This window comes from Lycium barbarum, chromosome 2, assembly GCF_019175385.1.
Source record: "Lycium barbarum isolate Lr01 chromosome 2, ASM1917538v2, whole genome shotgun sequence".
Classification (NCBI taxonomy): Eukaryota; Viridiplantae; Streptophyta; class Magnoliopsida; order Solanales; family Solanaceae; genus Lycium; species Lycium barbarum.
The window spans coordinates 128,775,639-128,797,452 of NC_083338.1; the positions used below are offsets into that span (position 1 = coordinate 128,775,639).

General features: G+C 29.6%; 1 protein-coding gene across 1 annotated transcript; it reads right to left on the reverse strand.

Annotated features, from left to right (window-relative positions):
- Positions 1-4,325: 4,325 nt before the first annotated feature.
- On the reverse strand, positions 4,326-18,839 carry LOC132627189 (beta-glucosidase 12-like). Its single transcript, XM_060342383.1, has 13 exons — positions 18,649-18,839; positions 18,225-18,294; positions 10,103-10,161; positions 9,914-9,989; positions 9,637-9,714; positions 9,448-9,535; positions 8,248-8,503; positions 7,885-8,000; positions 7,572-7,792; positions 7,289-7,320; positions 6,883-6,985; positions 5,653-5,755; positions 4,326-4,768 (listed from the first exon to the last, which is right to left on the reverse strand). Exons 1-13 carry the CDS (start codon positions 18,823-18,825, stop codon positions 4,600-4,602), a joined length of 1,548 nt encoding a protein of 515 aa, XP_060198366.1. The 5' UTR covers positions 18,826-18,839; the 3' UTR covers positions 4,326-4,599.
- Between the last annotated feature and the right edge of the window lie 2,975 nt (positions 18,840-21,814).

A 21,814-nucleotide genomic window follows, 5' to 3' on the forward strand; every position in this document is an offset into this window, starting at 1 on the left:
ATTATACAGAAGGCATAATAAGAAGTTAAGGTCACTGCTGTCCTGTGGCTTTTTCCAAAGAAAGATTGGTCCAAGCTGAACTCTGACGGATGCTCTGAAGGCAACCCTGGACCATGTGGAGGAGGAGGCATTATTCGAGATGACAAAGGAAAGCCGATTAATGCTTATGCTACTTACTTTGGTGATGAGACAAATAATTATCCTGAGGCATGTGCTATGAAGATTGGACTGAAATGGTGTTACAATAACATAAAAAGATTGGAAGTGGAAAGTGATTCAATGATGCTGGTGAAATGGATTACAAATCGATGCCACATGCCTTGGAAACTCTAAGACATTGTGAGAGATATTAAAATTCAACTGAACTGTTTTGAGGACTTCACAGTGAAACATTGCTTCAGAGAATGCAATAGGGCAATGGATGTGCTAGCTAACCATGGACTGAAATGTAATTCCATAATGGTTCAATAATTTTTCAACAGATGCCAAGTAAAGCTAAAGGAGAGGTTAATATGGATAGATCACAACTTCCCTCCTTCCGTAGGAAGCGCCAAAAAAATAAAGTCACTTTGGATCGACAAAATTTTAAGGTTTTACCATTTTGATGTTCCTTAACTATATAGGCAAGGGATTTTTATTTTTATTTTGAGAATTCGCCCCTTTTCCTCTTTTGTGAGCTTATTGGTAGACCTACATTCTTATAGAAAAAAAAATCAAATTTGAAAGTCCATGAGTAGGCTTTGTTCTTAATTGCATTTTGTTTTGATTTGATATGTTCTGTAGGTTACCAAATGCTCCTAACATGGAGATCTATTCGTTGTATGGAGTCGGCATTCAAACTGAAAAAGTTCTGTTTACAGACGGATACCAACAACAGAATGCAATATTCCATTCCAATTTTTATGATTTCTCTCATCGGGTCAGCTTGCATTTGACAATTGTTTCTGTTGCAACCGCAAACCGAACCAAACCGATAGTCATTTGGGTTGGGTTTGGTTTTAAATTTTACAAAATCGATAATGTTTGGTTTGGTTTGATTTTATTAAAAATAAACCGAAGAAAAACCGAACCAATAAAATAATATACACAATTTTACAATTATATATATACTTTATATTAATTTTTTAAAATAATTTTGAATACTTTGTTTACTTTTTAATTAAAATTTTCTTTATCTCTATTAGACTAATGAATTTTACACCTTGAGCGTATTTCTTAAAAGAAATTCATGAATCCAAACTCATTTATTCAAAGATAAAACTATGAGATTTACCTAAAAAAAAGTTGTATTTCTTATAAACTTTGTTCACTTGATTAAAAGCTTATAGACCTTAGGACATTTTCTGCATAAACAAAGAAAAGCTATCTCCCACAATAAAAGGGTAATAACCAGTTATAAGTTGAAAAAGGATGGAAAAATCTTTCCTAATCATGGAAAAAAAAATACCATTAGGTTTCTTAAAAATCGACAAACCGAACCAAAACCGACAACAACCAAACTGATGGTTGTATACTATATTTGGTTTGATTTGGTTTTAATAATTAAAAAACTGACTAAATTATTTTTATTTTGATTTTGACCAAAAATCGACCCAAACCGAACCATGAACACCCCAATGCATTACCATCTGAAGTACTGAAATTTCTTTTATGGCTAGACATGATGCTTTAGCGTGTAGTTCGTCAATTGATTCATGGTATCATAGTAACTTAATTCTTAATGTCAAAATTTCTCTTCTTTTTTTTTTTCTGTCTTTGTGCTTAAAAACTTTATCAATTCTATCTCGATTATGTTAACTAAAATTATATATTTCATAAATTAAAGATGTCTTTTATGACCGCCCGAAGCTTGGGCATATCAACTAGTTACTTAATAATTTTATAAAATTTTCTCAAGAGATCTATAACATCAATTCTTATATATCTTTGGTGTTATCTTTATCTATAACACCAAAGATATATAGATAAAAGCTCTTCGTTCATATACAAACAAATTACCTCATTAAATATAAGAAATCTGCACCGGCCACTTGTTGTGGAACTTTCAATTCTAACCGAAGCATAATTATTAGACAAAAAGAATCTAATGCTTTCTATCTTACTGTAGTCCGATGTATATCGATTGCTTCTAAAGATCCAAAAACCAGCATAATAATTTGACAAAGAATAATAAATTATGACGTGCGCATTACAAAAAAATTATTACCAAAGTCTCTTTTTTCTTGGAGATACAATTAATTTAATTTTTATTATATTAAAACTCCATTAAAAGATAGCCAAAGTCTACGGAAAATATACGTTACCGCATATGTATCAATTATCCAAATTTGAAGAGATATAATTAATTTTGATAGTTAATTATATTAATAATTCATTAAAAAGATAGCCTTTTTTTTTTTTGGGGGGGGGGGGGGGGGGGGGGATAAGTTACTACATATGTATCAATAGTGGCGGACCTAGAAATTTGAACAAGGGGGTTCAATCAGCGAAAAAACTGTAGCAATAGTGGATACTAACAGCGATCTTAGACACGATAAATAAGCATCGTTAAGACACTAATTGTACTTCTAATTTTCATTCTGGTCATCATACTCGTTTACAATGTGGTCTAACACTAATATAGCTTTGAGGTTATGCCTATATTATTAACGGACAACAAAGCGACAAAAATATGACACCATTTTTCAAAAAAAGAAAAATGCATGTTACATGTTATAAACTTTTTAAACCGAATTATTAGTTTAAATAGTTTTACAATGCATATATTCTCTAAATACATAATAATTTAATAAACCATGTATATAATACCCTTTAGGAAACTTCTCATTAAATTCTAACATGTTTAAAAATACATTTAAGTTTCAATCATTGTGCATCTTCAATTTTATATTTTACTTTAAGCATTCAATTATGAGATTTATAATTTAATATTATATTTAATTAGTCATAAAATTTAATAACTTAAAGCACAAAATTAAAATTATGATAACGAATAATCAGTTTTGAAACAAGAAGTAACCTAACCTTTTTAAAAAAAAAAAAAAAAACAGCCTATGAGGCTAACGAAATACAATAAATAAATAAATAAATAAAAGATTCTCAACTTATTAGATTCACAAATAAAATATGAGTTACTAATCTTATTATTATAATAACAAACCATAAGTAAAGTAATGGAAAACAAGTATATCAAAAAAGTAATGTCGCAAACAGAGATTGAGTCGATTAATTAAAAAAAAAAAAAAAACTCCATCTAAAAAACTTATGTAAAAAAGCAAGCCTATGAGGCTAACGAAACACAATAAATAAATAAAAGATTCTCAGCTTATTAGATTCACAAATAAAATATGAGTTACTAATCTTATTATTATAATAACAAACCATAAGTAAAGTAATGGAAAACAAGTATATCAAAAAAGTAATGTCGCAAACAGAGATTGAGTCGATTAATTTAAAAAAAAAAAAAAAAACTCCATGCAAAAAACTTATATAAAAAAGCAAGCTTCTCCAAGGAATCGAACACGCAACCAGTGCCTCAGAAGGAGTTTGAACTCGTTGCGCACTAGTTATGGTGGGTTCATTTATTTTAGATATTTGGGATGTTTTGTTTTATCAGCCAAATAGTATTTTTTTTTTCCCGGACAAGTGGATTCAGCTGAACCCTCTTGCAACAAGGTGGGTTCGCCCCTGGTATCAGTTACAAAAAAATTGGCAGATATAATTAATTTTTATTGAATTAAAATTTATTAAAAATTCAAAATCTGTGGGAAGAAAAAAGTTATCGAGAAGTTGTTGCTGTTTCTAATTCAAAACCATTGTTAGGTTTCTAACTTTAAGTATTCTCCACATGTAATAATATGGTAGATCCTTATTATAATAAATATATCCTATTTTTAGATTTTATCTTAAAAATATCAAGTGGCTTGTTCTTAATATACTGTTTGGCTTAATATCAAACTTGATTAACCATACTTTTAATATAATATATATTTATAGTATGTAATTGCATGTTTTGATTGACATGTCATTTATGTGATAATTGATTAACGAACGGAATTTCTCTTACTTTCCTTTAATTTAATATTTTTGTATATGTAAAGCGTTTATATGATATAATTGAGTCATTTCTTGAAAAGTTTAAGTCATAATTCTACATTATATGTAAGTCCATGATGAACAAACTATATATTATAACCGACTTATGTACCGTATTTTATTGAAACCGAACTCAAAAATACTAAATGATACCAAATTAATTTAGTATAGTAATAGTATCATATGTTAAAACTGAAAATAAAAAAATTAATACCATACCACACCGGACCAAAAACAAATATTGTGTTCCTTCATTTAATTTAAACTTTGAAAGTTTTATGACAACCCCTTCAAAGAGCGGAAGCTATAAATTCTCTTTCCTTCCCATAAGTTAACAGCGATAGCCAATAGGCATCATATTGTTACAACTTAATTTCTTCTCCTTTTATTAGAACACCCTTTTCATAAATAACAAAACAGATAATGAATATATGGCCAATAGCAGTACTTAAGTTCTTCAAGATTTTATACTAAAAAAAAAAAATACGATAATGCATGATAACTTTATTTGAGAAGGAATCTCTTTATCCAACGAGCCGAACGTTTGGTATATCTTTTTAAATTATTCTTGTAATCTATGAAATTGATGCCGAATCTGTGCGTGAATCCTGATGCCCATTCAAAGTCGTCGAAAAATGACCATGCAAAAAAGCCCTTAACATTTACTCCGTCCCTGAGGAAAAAAAAAACAAATACTTATTTATACCCTTTTTTCAAATCTGAAACAACAAAAAACTGATTGGTTTAGATTCATTTTTTCTTTCTTTCAGCGAGCGTATCCGAAGCCTGTTGCCTCAACTAATTCGAATATATCATATTTCCTCCGTCCACTTTTACTTGTTCACTATACTAAAAATAGATGTCCACTTTTATGTATCTAATTTGAAAAACCAGTAGATAATTTACCATTTTATACCTATTCTCCCTTATTATTAAGTACTAATCATTTCTAATTCATTTCTCCACCCACATCTATTTTTCACTTGTGTATCTCTTTGCAGATAAATATAATTCAAACCCATTCATCTCTATTTGCTCTTTCCCTCTACAAAAATTATGATTTCCAGTAGAGTTTTCAATATGAATACTCAGGAAATGGAAAAAGAAAAGGAAACATTAGAGAGTTTCCAAATGATGAGGAAGAAGGGGCACTGTAACTGGATAAGAAAAACAAAAATTTGGTACATTGCTAATCTACACACACACTCTCTTTATTCTAATTTATGTGATACTTTTGTTTTTCGAGAGTCAGTTTAACTAAATTTTGAAGCTAAATTGGATTAAATTAAATCACTATTTTAAAATTAAAATTAAATTTTGAAAACTACATGAAAAGTACTATAAGTTGTAAATTTTTTTCATATCCATTTGGTGAAAAAATACATCTTAAAATGTTGGTCAAATTCATGCAGTTTGAATCTCGAAAAGCAAAAAGTATCACATAAATTAAGATAGAGGAAGAGTATGTGTGTGTCTATATATATATATATATATATATATATATATATATTAGGAAATATATCTGGCTAGCTATAAACAAAATAAAGGAGTACTCACCTAAAAGACCTATAAAGAGCCTTAATATGGCTTTTGTAGAAATCAACCCTTTGAGCATCATTGATACCTTTTGCGACATCATCAATATTGGACTCACCCAGTCCTGATAACAATCCCAAACGAATTTCAATTTAGTAGTCATTTTGCCATGATTTCATATTTTGATTTCAAATCAGCATTTATTTATGCAATTTGCAAAAAAATTCAATTTCGACTTCATATCATGATTTCAAATTCCAAATTCTTAAAGAAGGTGTGATTTGTGATTCCAAATCATGATTTCAAAAAAAAAAATGTAAAACTTGACTCATACGTTATTTTGTATAAAAAAAATGATTCATAAGTTGGTAGATATATTTAGAAAATAATTTTGCCATACAGCTACCATATATTCTGAAGAAAACATGTTTCTTTTGGAGCACTCCTCTGTTTTAGGTATGTTTTGGTGCTATGATAGGTGACTTTCTTGTTTATAAACTCATACTAGACTTTTTGCTTTGGGAACCATAATCATATAAACATGGCAATAAACTAGGCTTGCACTTTCCGTTTCCTAAAAGTGTCAATTATTGGTGGAATGCTCGGTGAATTAGATGACATTTTTGTTCTCCAGTTTGAGCAATTGTAAGCGTCAGATGCAAAAGATTAATTATTTTTCAAAATGTGTAATGTTACAAATTTTTTTGCAGGAATACCAAAGGAGTGATGAAATATTCACGGAATACGAACATGACGATACGGTTGCTAATGATATTCACGGAAATGCATGCTCAATGTGGATTTTTCAAACCATATGAGAGGATTATATTAAAGAGTAGTTACACTGCAACTCATGTTCAATTTTCCTTTTTATTGAACTAAAGGTTATTCAATTGATGTTATATTTCTTCAGAAAGGTTTTCTAGTAGCGAATTAATTTTGTTATGAACTATGAATTACTCATCGGGTAAGATTGTATGAGAATTGGGAAAGTTTTGGTGGTTTTCACAACTTGTGAGGTTTTTATGTCTATAAAAAAATATAACTTAAGAAATCCAAATTTCATGTTCAAATAATACATCAACTTCAAATCATCATGATTTCATATAATAATTTCAAATCATGTCCAACCGGCTTCTTTGGAAGTAAGGTTTAATTCAGAGGCATTAATTAGTATATTCAACAAATACTACTTGAAAAGTAATTAATCTAAATATATATCATTTTAAGCTCAATGAATAATTTGCTTACCGCACTCTATGACGTAAACAGTTGGATTCTTGTAATATTTCTTTGTGTAAACAAGAAGCTTATAAAGTCCCCATGGAGTAACATAGGTATTACTGACACTAGTCTGCAAATATTAAAATTTATCAAAATAGTAAAAGAGAAAACTCTAAAGAATTTCATTTTCTTAAACAAAGTCAACCTTTTTATTTTTTCTTAATTACTTTGTAGTTCAAATTAATGTCATAATTTGCTAAGATGAGCCCAAAATTAAAATTTCTAATTTCCAACATGTCAAGTATTATTTCTAACAAAATTTGAAAATGCACCATTAGTTGAGATTAAAGAGGTCAAATAAAAAAGAAAACAAAGAAAAGATAATGAGATGGTATAATTAAGCTGAAATGTCAATTGAGAGAGATATACGTACTGGATCGCCAATCAACTTTCCGTTTCGCGAAGCTACAAAAACATAAAATAATTTAAAAATTAAATTAAAAATAATTCAGAAAAGATAATGAGATCAACTCTGCATTACACCAAATGATGCAAGTATGAGTACGATCAAAATGGTTTATACTTTCGTGATGCCGGTGAGAGTCTCCCACACGATAAGTATGAATTCAGTTCTCACTGTCCCCTCTTCAGAGAAAAAGAAAAGAAAAGGAGAGCGTATGATTTTGGGTATTGAGTGCATAGTTCCAAACGCTTACCCGTTTGATTGACTTGATTATCAGTTGTGGAACTGATATTTATAGTATTTGGTGGGGTAGAGAGATGAGCTGCAAAATATGAGGTGTAATAATTCATTCCTATGAAATCAAAGGACTCTTTCACCAATTTAGATTCATTTGGGGTAAACTTTGGTAGTCGCTTGCCGACGAGATTCCTCATAGTTCTTGGATAATCTCCATAAGTCAATGGGTGCAAAAACCTGTCACCGTATTATATTTCACATTTTTATAAATTATAAAAATGTAAAGTACTTTAAATAAAAATATCATTACTAGCTAGTTCTGTTCTTACCATCCTAGCATAAAATCAAGAGCTCTTTTAGATGCTCTTTTATCCTCTGATTTGTTGGAGAAAGGTTCGAACCAAGGTGACTCCAATACAATTCCTATTTCACCCTTTTGAATTGGCTGCACTTGGGAATGTAACCACCAAATTCAACAAAAACAAAGTTAATTCGCTTTTTATTTTCACAAAGTCAAAATGCATTATTGTTAAGAGTCCTACATCGGCCCTTTAAGCGATTTGGTGGTCTCCTTATATGGACTCGGGCAACCTCCCCTCATGAGCTAATTTTTAAAGTTAAGTTAGACCCAAGATCTATTTCTTTACAATTATCACTAGTAACTTATTATTACTACTAAAATTTAACTGAACCTTGTATTTTTGTGTGTATAGTTTGGCAGCAGCTCCATGAGCAAGAAGCATATTGTGTCCGACTATATAAGGCTCAGTTGCAGAGTTTCCAGTGGAGCAGTTGTTGTTCCTCCAGGCAGAACACCGGCCAGGCGCAATAGAACCGGCATCATAACCTATTGATGCAAATATAAATGGTTCGTTTATGGTTGTCCAGAGCTTGACTCTGTCTCCAAAATGTTTGAAACAAATCTCCGCAAAATCTAGGTAATCATCCCTGTCAAAATCAGATGCACGACTAGTAATCAGAGGCTAATTCAAAATTTGAATTTAATAGATTAAGTCGTTAGAATTCTTAATAGTACATACTTTCGAAATTATATGGGATCAGAGCATATTATAATTTGTCAAAATTTTAGTAATTTTTGTGTGTGTGTCTATATATATATATATATATATATCCGTGTTGAAAATATTAGGTTCGGCAAGCTAATCATGTTTTGGAAACAAACAATAAGAAAAAGGCTAATTTTTTCTCTTAGGCGTTTTCTTGTATGACATAAATTAAAGTTCTTGTGATGATAAATATGTTTTGTAAAGGAGCACGTCTTAATTCTTTTTTGTCATTTTGCTACAAATTTGGTAGAGATATGATGGCAGTGAAAGATGGGAAGTGGTGCATTGATGGTGTTTAGTGATGATATTCATGAGTACTAACTAAGACTAACGTGTCTAACATGTCGATACAAGCGGCGGCGGAGCTAGGTTGGACCAAGGTGGTTCATCTGAACCCCATTCGGCAAAAAATTACAATGTATATAAAAAGTTAAAATTAATTTTTGTATGTATATATAATAGATGCTGAATCCCCTTAACTTCTTCCTATGTTTACTTCTTTATTTTTTTTAACAGCCTCTATAGAAATCTGGCTAGCCACTCATACAAGTAATATGGAACAATAGTGAAGTACTCCTCCGCATAGTGCCTGGTATTTATTTTTTAAATACAGAGGACACATATACTTTATCATACTGGTAATATGTATATATCTTCGTCCATGCTGTGGAATGTTTTTAAGAGGAAAACATTTTCAAATAATTTAGCTATGTCATGCAAGTGAGGAAACAATTTAATTTCTCAAAGTATATAGTCATACAAAATGGGACTTCATCTTGAGACATATATAGGTACAGAAATTAGATTTTGGAGTAGTACACTTACAAGATCTTAGGGCTTAGAAAGCCAAGGTATTCATCTTCAAGGGCTTGAGGGAGATCCCAATGAAAAAGTGTAACTAGAGGTTTCATCCCTAAATTTCAATTTTAAAGTTAGTTTTGATCAAAGTACTTACTTGTGCAATGTGTGTGTGTTTCTGCATATGGGTGAGACAGAGAGAGAATTAATTAGTACCAAGTGTTATTATCTCATTGATGAGATTGTTGTAGTAGTCAATACCAGCTTGATTTACTCCTTTACTTAACTTCCCCTCTGGAAATACACAACGTTCAAGATGCATATATAACATCAGGAAAACATTCTGGATATATATATCACTTAAATAAGAGTTTTTTCCTTTTTTGCTGGATGGAAAATAATCAACCAATTAAGGTTAATCAGGGTACTGATTTTACATCTTAGACAGGTCAACTTAATTAGCAAAAGGGTAGATAATACAGAATCATCTTACGTGGTAAAATTCTTGTCCATGCAATAGAAAATCTGAAAGAGTCCAGTCCTTCGAATTTTGCTAGTTTGACATCCTCCTGCATACGACGGGCAGTAATATTTGTGCACTAGTTTTTGTTTTTATTGTTTTATTAAGATAAATTATTTCTTCATCTTATTTCCTTTTAACCAAATCAATAATTAATAGTACCTTGTAACGATGATAAAAGTCCAGAGCTACGTCTCCATTACTACGGTCCGATATTTTTTCTGCAAAGAGTTCGCAATAGTTTATAATCTAATGCTTAAATTATTATTTTTCTCTATTATTGCTAGAAAAAAGAAAAAAGGGAAATTGACATATAAATACAAGTTCTAGATAAGATTGACATTTTTTTAACCCAAAAGTCTATAGCAAAAATTAGGCCTAAAATAATTGGTACTATGTAGTCGAATTTGCAGTTTGCCTGAGCAAAAATAAGGGAGCATATCTTTCTTTCTCCTAATTGTATCCTTAAAATTAGGGATACAATTTTTTTCCCTTTATTTTGTTACGTGATATCCCTAAAATTAGGGATCCGGGAACCCAACAAATAGAAAATTCCAGTAAAGAAATCTCTTCAATGTTTCTCTCTCTTATTTCTTCCATCTCTCCATTATTACTGTGTATATCTCATTCATTTTTTCACTCTCTTTTCTTCCATCTTAAATTTTTCCTATCAAAATCGAAAATGCATCATGATATCTTATGAAGTGCAGTAATAGAGTAGCATGTATACATTCTGATATGTATATATTATGAAGTACCACGTATACATTCTGATATGTATATTATGAAGTACCATGTATACATATTAATGTATACTGTGAAGTAACATGTATTTGATTACAGAGAATAGTTTATGTATACATTTGATGTATAAAAAAAAAAAAAAAAAATTCCTTTTTCAAGAATAGTTTATGTATACATGTAGTCGTCGGAAGAGAATACTTAATGTATACATTTAATTGATGTAGTTTTTTATTATTTAGAAAAACGAGTTCAATTGTTATGTGCACAGCTATATGTATCCAAATCAGAAGGTTTATACAATATGTCCATGCAAACCCAACTAAAATCATACAATAAACCAAATGTATTCAACAAACAAGCACGTGTATACAATAGATGTATACAAAACATATGCAATAAAACCCAGCATGTGTATACATTTCGTTTATATGCGAAATGGTGTATACAATATATGTTTTGTACAGATTCAATAAAAAACAATAACCAAACACATGTATACATTAGGTGACTATAACAACCTGGAAAAAAAACCCAGAAGGTGTATACAATATATGTATACAAAATACAACATCGATAAAAAAACAAGAACTCAAACATATGTATACATTAGGTGTATACAACTCAAAACTGCATTCATCATCCAATGCACGAATTCGATCAAACAGATTCAGAATTAGAATTATCCATATCAAAATCTTCGAAATCAGAATCTCCAGATTCAGAATTATCCATATCAGAATTTTTGAAATTGGAATGTTCAAAATTAGAAACAGAAGCCCAATTCTTGCTAAAGTTCTTTGAAGAACTTTTCTTCCCCGTATATTTGTAGTATAAATCAACAAAAGACTCCAAAATTGATCCGAAGGTGTATCCCTATTTTGAACTCTGCTAAACCCAGTAATTTTTTTGAAAATTTACTATTGTTATGAGAGTTTATTGTGAGAGATTCTTGTAGTGGGAGTTCTAATTGATTGATTTTAGGAGAAGAAAGTGATGAGAGTTGAAATGGAGAGAGAATGAGAAACTGAAAAAAAGAAATGACATAAATTATCATATAAAGAAAATAAATGTGGAGAGAGAATGAGAAGGTGGAACTATTTTTTCTCAACAAATTATGGGTCATTGTGTGCTAAACTAGTTGACCCAAAACATGCATATTAGCCTTTTTGTGCCAACTTATTAAAGATTGGCTAATATATGTCAATTAAGCCTAACACTTAGCACAGTGTGCCAATCCCCAAGAAAAAAAATCCAAAAGATAATATAGGCTTAATTTGCTAAAAGAAATCTAGTAGAATGTGGGTCACTACTTTAGTGGCCCACATTAGGAAAAGTCACATAAATACAACTTTTTAAAATAGTAATTAAAAAGATTATAACTACTTTTAAAAAATTACATAAATACTATTTATTCAAAATTTTAACTTTTCAATTACAAAAATACAACTTTTTACATTCCACAAATATCAATAATACTTAATTTTAGGAGTTGCTTCAATTAATGCATATTCACTTTTTTACTTTCTCTTCAAATTATTACCCCCCCCCCCCCCCCCCCCCCACACACACACACATACACAACCCAATCAAAAAAAATTATGAAAAGGGCATAAGAGAGAATGCAATTATTCAAATAAACAAATAAATTAACTTCAAATCCCATCTACTGTTTAAAAAAGAATTTTCGTTTCCTCCTCTTTATTCTTCTTTTTTTATTTTCACTTGATGACTGATGCAATTATTTTGTTATGACTAAAGAAATTACTTAACTATTAATATTAAGAAAAGTACTTGAAAGTGGTATATGGCACATGGATATGGTATAAAGAAAAGTACAAGAAAATATACCTAGAAAAGAACATGGTATATTCCAATTTGTAAATTAAAATTGAAAATATGATAACGAAATTTTTGTAGATATAATATTGAAATTAGTATATTTAAGTTTGTATATTATATAGAATATAATATAGTAATACCTTCTGTGTATATAGTATATAATATTACAATATATAATATATCATATAGTAATACCTTTTGTGTATATATATATATATATTGTTCAATATATAATATATCATCTAGTAATACCTTTTGTGTATATAGTATATAATATTACAATATACCTAATATATATATAATATTATTCTAAGTGTAAATTATATATTACGAGCATATGTGGATGATATATGGTATAAGTATACTTCATACTAAAAAATGTATATATAATATACTATGCACATATACTACTTGGTATATAAAGCAATAGTGATATTAATTATATATGTATGTTTTAAATATGTTTTTTGCTTAAATTTTACCAATTACTCTCTTTACTAATTATATGGGAAATATATATATTATACGAGCATATATGGATACTATACGGTATAAGTATACATTATATAATATAATATACACATAAAACAACATATCTAATATATTAGTGTAAATGTAAAAGTGAAAATTAATTACATATTTATATTAAGTATGCTGCTATATGTATAAACTATATATATATAGTATATAATATTACAATATACCTAATATATATAATATATTATTCTAAGTGTAAATTATATATTACGAGCATATGTGGATGATATATGGTATAAGTATACTTCATACTAAAATATATATATATATAATATACTATGCACATATACTATTTGGTATATAAAGCAATAGTGATATTAATTATATATGTATGTTTTAAATATGTTTTTTGCTTAAATTTTACCAATTACTCTCTTTACTAATTATATGGGGAATATATATTACAATTATATATAAGAGACAATCTAAAGAGTTTTGTAGTACTTAGTTACATTGTAACTATTTAGTTAGATTGCCAATTAAAAAGGATTTGCTCTTTCAAATATTTGCCCTTATATTTGTTATTTATTACTTCATATACCAAAATATTTTCAACAAATCAAGATATTTTCAAACTCTTTTTGGTAATACATCACTCCTTAGACTAACTTTTTGGAGGTGAGGTATTACCATGATTTTTTTTTTCTATGTCTTATTTTTGCCCCTACATTATTTCTTTTTTACTTGGGTTGCCACATCCACTATGGTGCATATAATTTGAGCCCTTCAAAAATACTTGAAAAATTGTGCATGGTGGTCATATCATCTGATAGAAATAACTTTGCACAAAGATATTCTAAAATGGTAATAATAATAATTTTGGAGAACTCATGGCGGAGCGTCAGCCATATTTTCTTAGTAATTCTAAAATGCCATTAAACTTCTCTTGATCTAAATTTTATTTTAAAAAAAATATTTTGAATATATAAATGTTCAATGATGTAACAATATTTATACAATAGAAAATAAATTTTAAAATCGATCCTTAGAGAAAATAAAAATGAGAAGGAACAAAATTATTAGATATATACGTCGTTGCACCGAGACATGATTTGATTATTTAAATTTATCCAATGCTAATGTATTTGGGGCTATATCATAGTTATAATATTATTATAACACAAATTTAGAAAATATATTAGATAAAGAAAAAAAAGAAAAGAAATATCGTTTCCTCACATGCATTTCTTGAAAGGAAAAGAAAACTTTTAATTAAGAAAAATCATTATTTTTTTCATATATCTTTTAAATGTTTTGAATAGCCAAGTATTGAGGTTTATAGTACTTTTTACATAGTTTTTAAATATATAAAATTTCAAAGACTTAAAAAATTTATGCCCAAATTCACTATCAAAATTAAACTATTTGACTCTCGAAATTTAAACTGTGACACATAAATTAAAACTTAGTAATTATTTTATTACCTTGATCTTGGGCCCGGGCTCAGCACGGGCTTCTTGACACTAGTATATTAATATATATTATACGAGCATATATGGATACTATACGGTATAAGTATACATTATATAATATAATATACACATAAAACAACATATCTAATATATTAGTGTAAATTTAAAAGTGAAAATTAATTTCATATTTATATTAAGTATACTGCTATATGTATAAACTATATATATACGATATATTATTCTAAGTGCAAATTATGTATTAATTGTATATATTATATATTATATCAAGACTATACCATTAATATATCATTCTTAAAAAGACTATCAAATATGATTTTGCAGAAGATTTTTATTGGTGGTCATTATAATATCTACTTTGTGTCAACACCAAAAAAAACAAAAAAACAAAAAAATTAATGAAAAACATTATTCATATATGAAAACAATACCTTTATTCTATTTTTGGGTAAAAGAATCTTCATATATCACCTAATAAATGCCTACGTTTTAAAAATCTGATGGTGGGGTGCTTTTCTAACTTAGGAATGGTTCTTATCATAGTAACTAATAAAGATATAATTAATTGATTAGCTTAAATGTAGGAATTTTATTATAATGTGAACTTCTTGATTTCGGGAGAGAGAATGGGCTCTTTTTTTGTATACCATGTATACTTATTTTGTTGTACTAAATGTAATAATGAAATTGGTTGTAGATTATGCAATAATTTACTCATTTACTAGTATTTATGTGCCCTACAAATTATGCTTTGGTCTATTTGGAGGAAGAGGAACCATATGCTATTTTGAAATACCAATAATTTGGCTGGCCTTGCTTCCATGACCTTCGAGCTATTGAACTATATGGTCTTCCAAAATCTTCACTCTCCCTTCGCAATCTATCCCTATTAAGTGGGCTTTTCAAGATAAATAAATGTATATGTTAAAAATGATATAAATTTTGCTATTATGAAAAGATAATACTCCTTCCGTCCCAAAAAAATTGTCCTCTTTTGACTTGGCACAAAGTTTAAGAAATAAAGAAAGACTTTTGAAATGTGTGGTCCAAAATAAGCCTTAGATATTTGTGTGGTTGTAAATCATCTCATAAAATTAAATTGTTTCTAAATATAGAAAGGAGACAATTTTTTTAGAACATACTAAAAAAAAAAGGAGGACAATATTTTGGGACAGAGAGAGTAGTTATGTCACTTGTGTAACTAATTAACTATGTAACTATTGCTCTTATTCGTAAAACTTTCCAACAATTTTAAAATTTTATATTAAATCGTCACATATTTTCACACGTGTTGACCAATCATAAGGAAAACTAGGGAGACGTCTTATCAAAAAGAGTTCGCAATAATCTTTTATGAGATTGCTACAATGCATCACCAAAATTTTGAGGCTAATTTGTTCCGCAAAAGGTAAAATTATTTGTGGAGTTTGCGCAAGTATAATCTAAGTTACAAATTGTTAGGGTTTTGTCTGATTTTCTTATCATATTTGAATTTACCTTCTTTTAAAGGGAGCCAAAGAGTTTATCATATTTGGTTTTATTTTTCCCAAAAGGAAAATTTTAATATTCCGTATTTAGGTAACCTCTTTCTTGGAGGAAAAGGTTTTTGAACCTCTATAAATTGAAGAATCTCTCTCATACAACACAAGACATAAAAACATCCACAATGTAATCCTTTAGAGAGTTTTGCTTAAGGGGAGATTTATTCTCTCTATAGTTTTAGTATATTTTTTTTTATATTAGTATTATCATGTGTTAGGTCAATTGACCAAACTCATATCATCTAACAAAGTCCTTTTTATAGTTTTCCATGTCGTCTGATTTATCGTCATTTGAAGTTTGCAATTATAAGCTTCCGCATGATGCCCTGATTATTTCGATCCTAACAAGTGGTATCAGCGCCAACGGTTCAACGAGGTTAAATACAGGTTCAAGGTGGATCAATTCAAGTCGCAACCAATTCGATGATAATGAAGATTTCTGTCCAAAAAAAAAAAAGATATTTGGAGTACTACATTTGGAGATGAATTTTCAACCATATTTTCAACAATCCTACTTCTGCATATTTTTAAAACAAAAATTATTTTTAACTCATGCTTACTTTAACGCATGAGCTCCAATTTTCAACTCACGCCTACTTTTAACGTATGAGCTCAAGTTTTCAACCCTTGCTTACTTTAGACGCTTGGGCCAATTTCAACCCATGTTCACTTTTAACGCATGCATGGGCTCCACTTTTAACATGTGCTCACTTTTGACGCACAAGGCTCAAATTTTTAACCCATTCCTACTTTTAACCATAACAAGCAGCAGTGATGAAGATTATGTGAAAAAGATGGATCAACTTTTGTAAAAAAAATCCAAGCCAAAAGGAGAGATTTGTTAGGATTTTGCCCTGATTTTCTTATCATATTTGGATTTACCTTTTTCGAAGGGAGGCAAAGAGTTTACCATATTTGATTTTACTTTTCCCAAAAGGAAAATTTTAATATTGCATATTTGGTTAACCTCTTTCTTGGAGGAAAAACTTTTTGGACCTCTATAAATTGAAGAATCTCTCTCATACAACACAATACATAAAAACATCCACCATGTAATCCTTTAGAGAGTTTTGCTTAAGGGAATATTTATTCTTTCAATAGTTTTGGAATATTTTTTTATATTAGTGTTATCATGTGTAGGTCAAATGACCAAACTCATATCATATAACAAAGTCTTTTTTATAGTTTTTTCCTTGTCGTCTGATTTATCGTCGTTTGAGGTTTGCAATTATAAGCTTACGCATGACGCCCTGATTATTTCGATCCCAACAAAAATATATTCTTATTCAAAACTGTTGCATAATGGTTTCTACCATTCCATATTTTGTTTTGGAGGCAAAGGTATATGTCTTCTTCCATTTACTCTTTTTTTATGACATATACATATCGGAGACAGTTCGGCTACGAGTTCACATGAGCTCAGTCATTTTTTTTTTCTATATATGTTTAGAAATTCCCTAAACATCTATAAATATTTCATTGTAAACCCAGTTATTATTATATATATTAATTCGAAGTTTATATATGAACTCACAAATTTTAATTCCTGAACTGCACACTAATTTGCAACTTTGCAAGCCTATAAAAGTTAACTATGTACACTAACTATCTGCCGAACGAATATAGAATATAGATCGACCATGAGATGATTGGTTACCTGACTGTCTAAAAATGGTCCCTCTAAAAGAACTAATCACTACAGTAGTAGTGCATGGAAAGGATTTGAGTGATTTTTCAAGAACACAAGGCCATTTTCCAGATTTGACCTCCTAGATCTATATATGGTTTAATTAGGTGTTGCTTCATGCTTGGAAGTTGATTAAAGTCAACTCCGTGGTTAGTGCACAAAACTAAATGCAAGATAAAAATTCAATGACTAAGAATTACTAATTACTCCCTCCGTCCCAAAAGGATTGTTCTCTTTTGACTTGACACAAAGTTTAAGAAATAAATGAAGTATTTTGAAATGTATTGTCCAAAATAAGTTGTAGATATTTGTGTGACTGTAAATCATCTCATAAAGTTAAATTGTTTTTAAATATAGAAAGAGAACAATCTTTTTGGGACAGACTAAAAAGAAAAGGAGGACAATCTTTTTGGGAAGAGGGAGTACTAAGTAAAAATGGGAGTGAAAATGCATTAAAATTTATGTGTTGAGAGAGAGATAGAAAGCATGGAAAAGGAGATTTAGACCAGGATAAGTGTGGGTGAAAGTATCCCAAATACTTGGCCCTTTGCCATCTTCATTCCATGCACCTTCATACTACAAAATTAACAAAAAACTAAATAAACAATCAACTCTTTCGAAAATGCAAATGCAAGCAAAAATACCAAGAGAAAATATATTACTCTATCCCTCCATCCCAATTTAAGTGTCTTACTTTTCTTTTTGGTCTGTGCCAAAAAAAGTGTCTCTTTCTATATTCAATAAATTGACAATTCAAACATCATACATGGCAAATTTATAACCACAGGATTCAAAAAACATTTTAGTAAATTATATACATCTTTAATATATAACCGCAAGATTAAAAAATCTCTCTAGTCAAACTAAGACACTTGAATTAGGAAGGAGGGAATACTACTTAGAATGGAAATTAACATTATTAGTAATTACCTGATAGGCAGAAGTGGAAACTCCAAAAAGAAAATCAGATGGAAATATGGTACGATTAAATGGAGCAGAAATAGTATGGCTTGGTACTTTCGCTGCCACAGAAAACTCTTTCCTAGCCAGGAAATTGGCAAAGAAGATCAAGAGGCTAATTACCAAAAATGGACCTTGAAAAGCCATAATTAGTTACTATCTGAGCTTTGGCTGTGTTTTTTGCCCTTCTTTGTACCTCCTTATATAGAGTAATTTGGAGGTCAATAATATAACAGATATTTCTTTATTTTTCAATTTTTCAATATTGCAACGGGTAGTAGATTATCTACTATAGCCCAGCACAAATTAAATGAGTTATGTCAATCCTTCAAGCATCAACTTACGTGTCCCAAGTTGCATTAAGGGTGGCTCAACAATTTTTGTGGGGTAAAGCATAAGAGGCCTTAAAAATATCTTTAAAAAGAATTGTAAACAAATATTTTTTGAAGCCTATTTCCTTTGATATGCAAAGTTATTAATAATTCTTTATAATCGATTTCTTCTGATATTTATATTTCAATTGATAATATAATTAATCAATTTAATTTTTCTATAGGCATTGTTAATTTAGGTAAGATTTTCCCAATTTTAATATGTAGCAACTTTTTTCCACATCGACAATTGTTATAGAAACTATTAAACTTATTCTATAAGCAATTGAAAATGAATAAAATCATTTTATTTGATTGAGTATATCAATTAAAGTGTTATCTTCTACTTATACTCTTTCCCTTAACACTTTTAATTCGAAAAATAAGTTCAAACCATCAATATCTGGATGACTACTATGTTGCAAATTCAATTGTTGCTAAACAATTAGCTTCTTTTTTAGCTTTGAATTCTCACTAACTACTACTGATTTAAATAAAGCATTTCTTATTTGTGCAGCATGAAATCTTATTATTTTAATATTTTCAATGCAATTTTAATTTTCCCACATGCTTATGACGATGATTTATTTTTTAAGACTTACATCGCTTAATTAGTAGAAGAAGAAAACAATCTCTGTGTGTGTGGGTGTATATATATACATACATGTAGTCCCACTCCAAAGAATGACATAAATTTCATATAAAACTTAGTCATGTCCCAAAATACCAATTTAAATTATGACAACAGTAAAATGTATAAAATAACATAGGTTATATCGAGTAGTCCTTTTTTTACTCTTCGATATTTTCCCTTCATTTGTTATAGTCTACTTGTTCCATGTTTCATGTATTTGATCCAACCCACTTATTTGGCTCAAATCATATCGGACAATTTGCACGATTGCCCTTATTCAGCGGTGGTCTTTAATTTTTGCCCCTCAAATTGTTGGTCGATCTTTAATTTTAGTCATTCGCCTAATAACCCGAGATTTTGGATTCGAATCCTAGCTCAGTTAAAAAAAAAAAAATCGCAAGGCAGAATTTCGTAGGAAAATTAGATCTATTCGGGAAAAAGTTTGCCTTAAGTTAGGCCTTAAGGCAAACTTTTGCCCAAAATTAGGCATTAAGGCAAACTTCTTCCTTAAAGCCTAACTTTTGCCCGAATAAGCCTAATTTTGAGCAAGTGGTAGGCCTTAAAGCAGAGGTTTCGCAAAAGCCTTCCCTAGACAATTTTTCTTTTGACTGAGTGGTGGTTTAAACTCACAATCTCGAAATATTTTCAATCACTTTTTTAAGCGAAGGGTAAAAATTAAAGACCAGTGCGTTTGAAGGGCAATCCGCACAAAAAAAAAATGAATCATATCATCAAAACATACCAAGTTTAACAAGCACATGTATATGGGCCTTAATTATTTAGTATTTTAATTTTCATACAATAACGTAATATTGAAATATGTATTCCGATTTAGGCATTTTAATCTTAATAAAAATATAGAAGGCCTAACATTAATCCTTGTGCATCCCTTATTACTCCATCCAAGCCGGCTCATGCCAGGTCAGCTTCAACTCGACCCAACTCGGTTAAGGCCTGACCCCGCCTCTAAATTTAATGGGCTAAGTTTGTGTTGAGACTTCATGTAATTAATTGGTTTGTGGAGGACCTGACATTTTTAACCGGCCTTAGACAATACCTTCCCATTTAGGGGACTGGTGGAGCAGGAAATTACACTAATGATCTAAAAAGATTGTGATTTTGAGCTTTTAATCTCCGCTAGTTTTATGGATAAATTTTCAAAATCAAAAGTTCTGTCCATGTGGGATAAATTTTGTTAAAGTTGAGTTATCTTACGAGGTAAGCGATGCTAAAACTTCGAGACCACCCAATTTAAACGTCATTCTTGTAAATTGCTCTCCCAAGTCTAACTCGATTTACTTCGTCATGTTTTTTTACACGAAGTGTCCATCTTTGTGGCTGCTGGTCTTTAAATATTGTCCCATTTTTTAAATACTTTGTTGCATAAATAGACTCCATTTGTTTACTACGTAACATATTGACATGTTTACTTCACCACCACCAACAATCCCTGTGCAACCTTTACTAAAAAGTGTCAGCTAATATCATCCACATAAATGCGAGATTTTTAATGTTACTATCCTCAACTACTAGCAGTAGCACAACCACCACCAACTATCACCGTCACCCACAACTACCATCAATCACCATATAAATTTATTTTTTTAAATTTGGCGATATAGTATATATTAAATTAATTCATTTTTTGTTTGAATTTTATTTAAATTTTCAATGAAGACAAATTCTATATGCTCAAATGTTATAAAATAAATAATCTTAATTATTTATCATTTAGATCTTAATACAATACTTAATATTCATACTGGTTAAATTCAGATGGCTTAATATAATGCACATCTTAGAATAAAGATGCGCATTCATATATTTCAATAACAATAAAATAAATGAGGCCTAAACTTTAAGCTACCGAGAAAGACATTAATATTGACATAGTTCCACAAATTACAATAATTGTTAAAAGAAGCATAGTTGAAGTAGACAAGAGTTTGAAATTGTGAGGCAATTCTTATTATTGTTACGTACAAGATTAAAACAAGCAGAACAACAAACATAGAGGAGTTACTCCAACAAGATGAAAATGGAAAATGATGTTGAATTTTATCCTTGAGCCGAAGAAGACTTGACAGTAGAGAGGGAAGTCTTTATGTCTTCCAAAATCGTTCTTCCAATT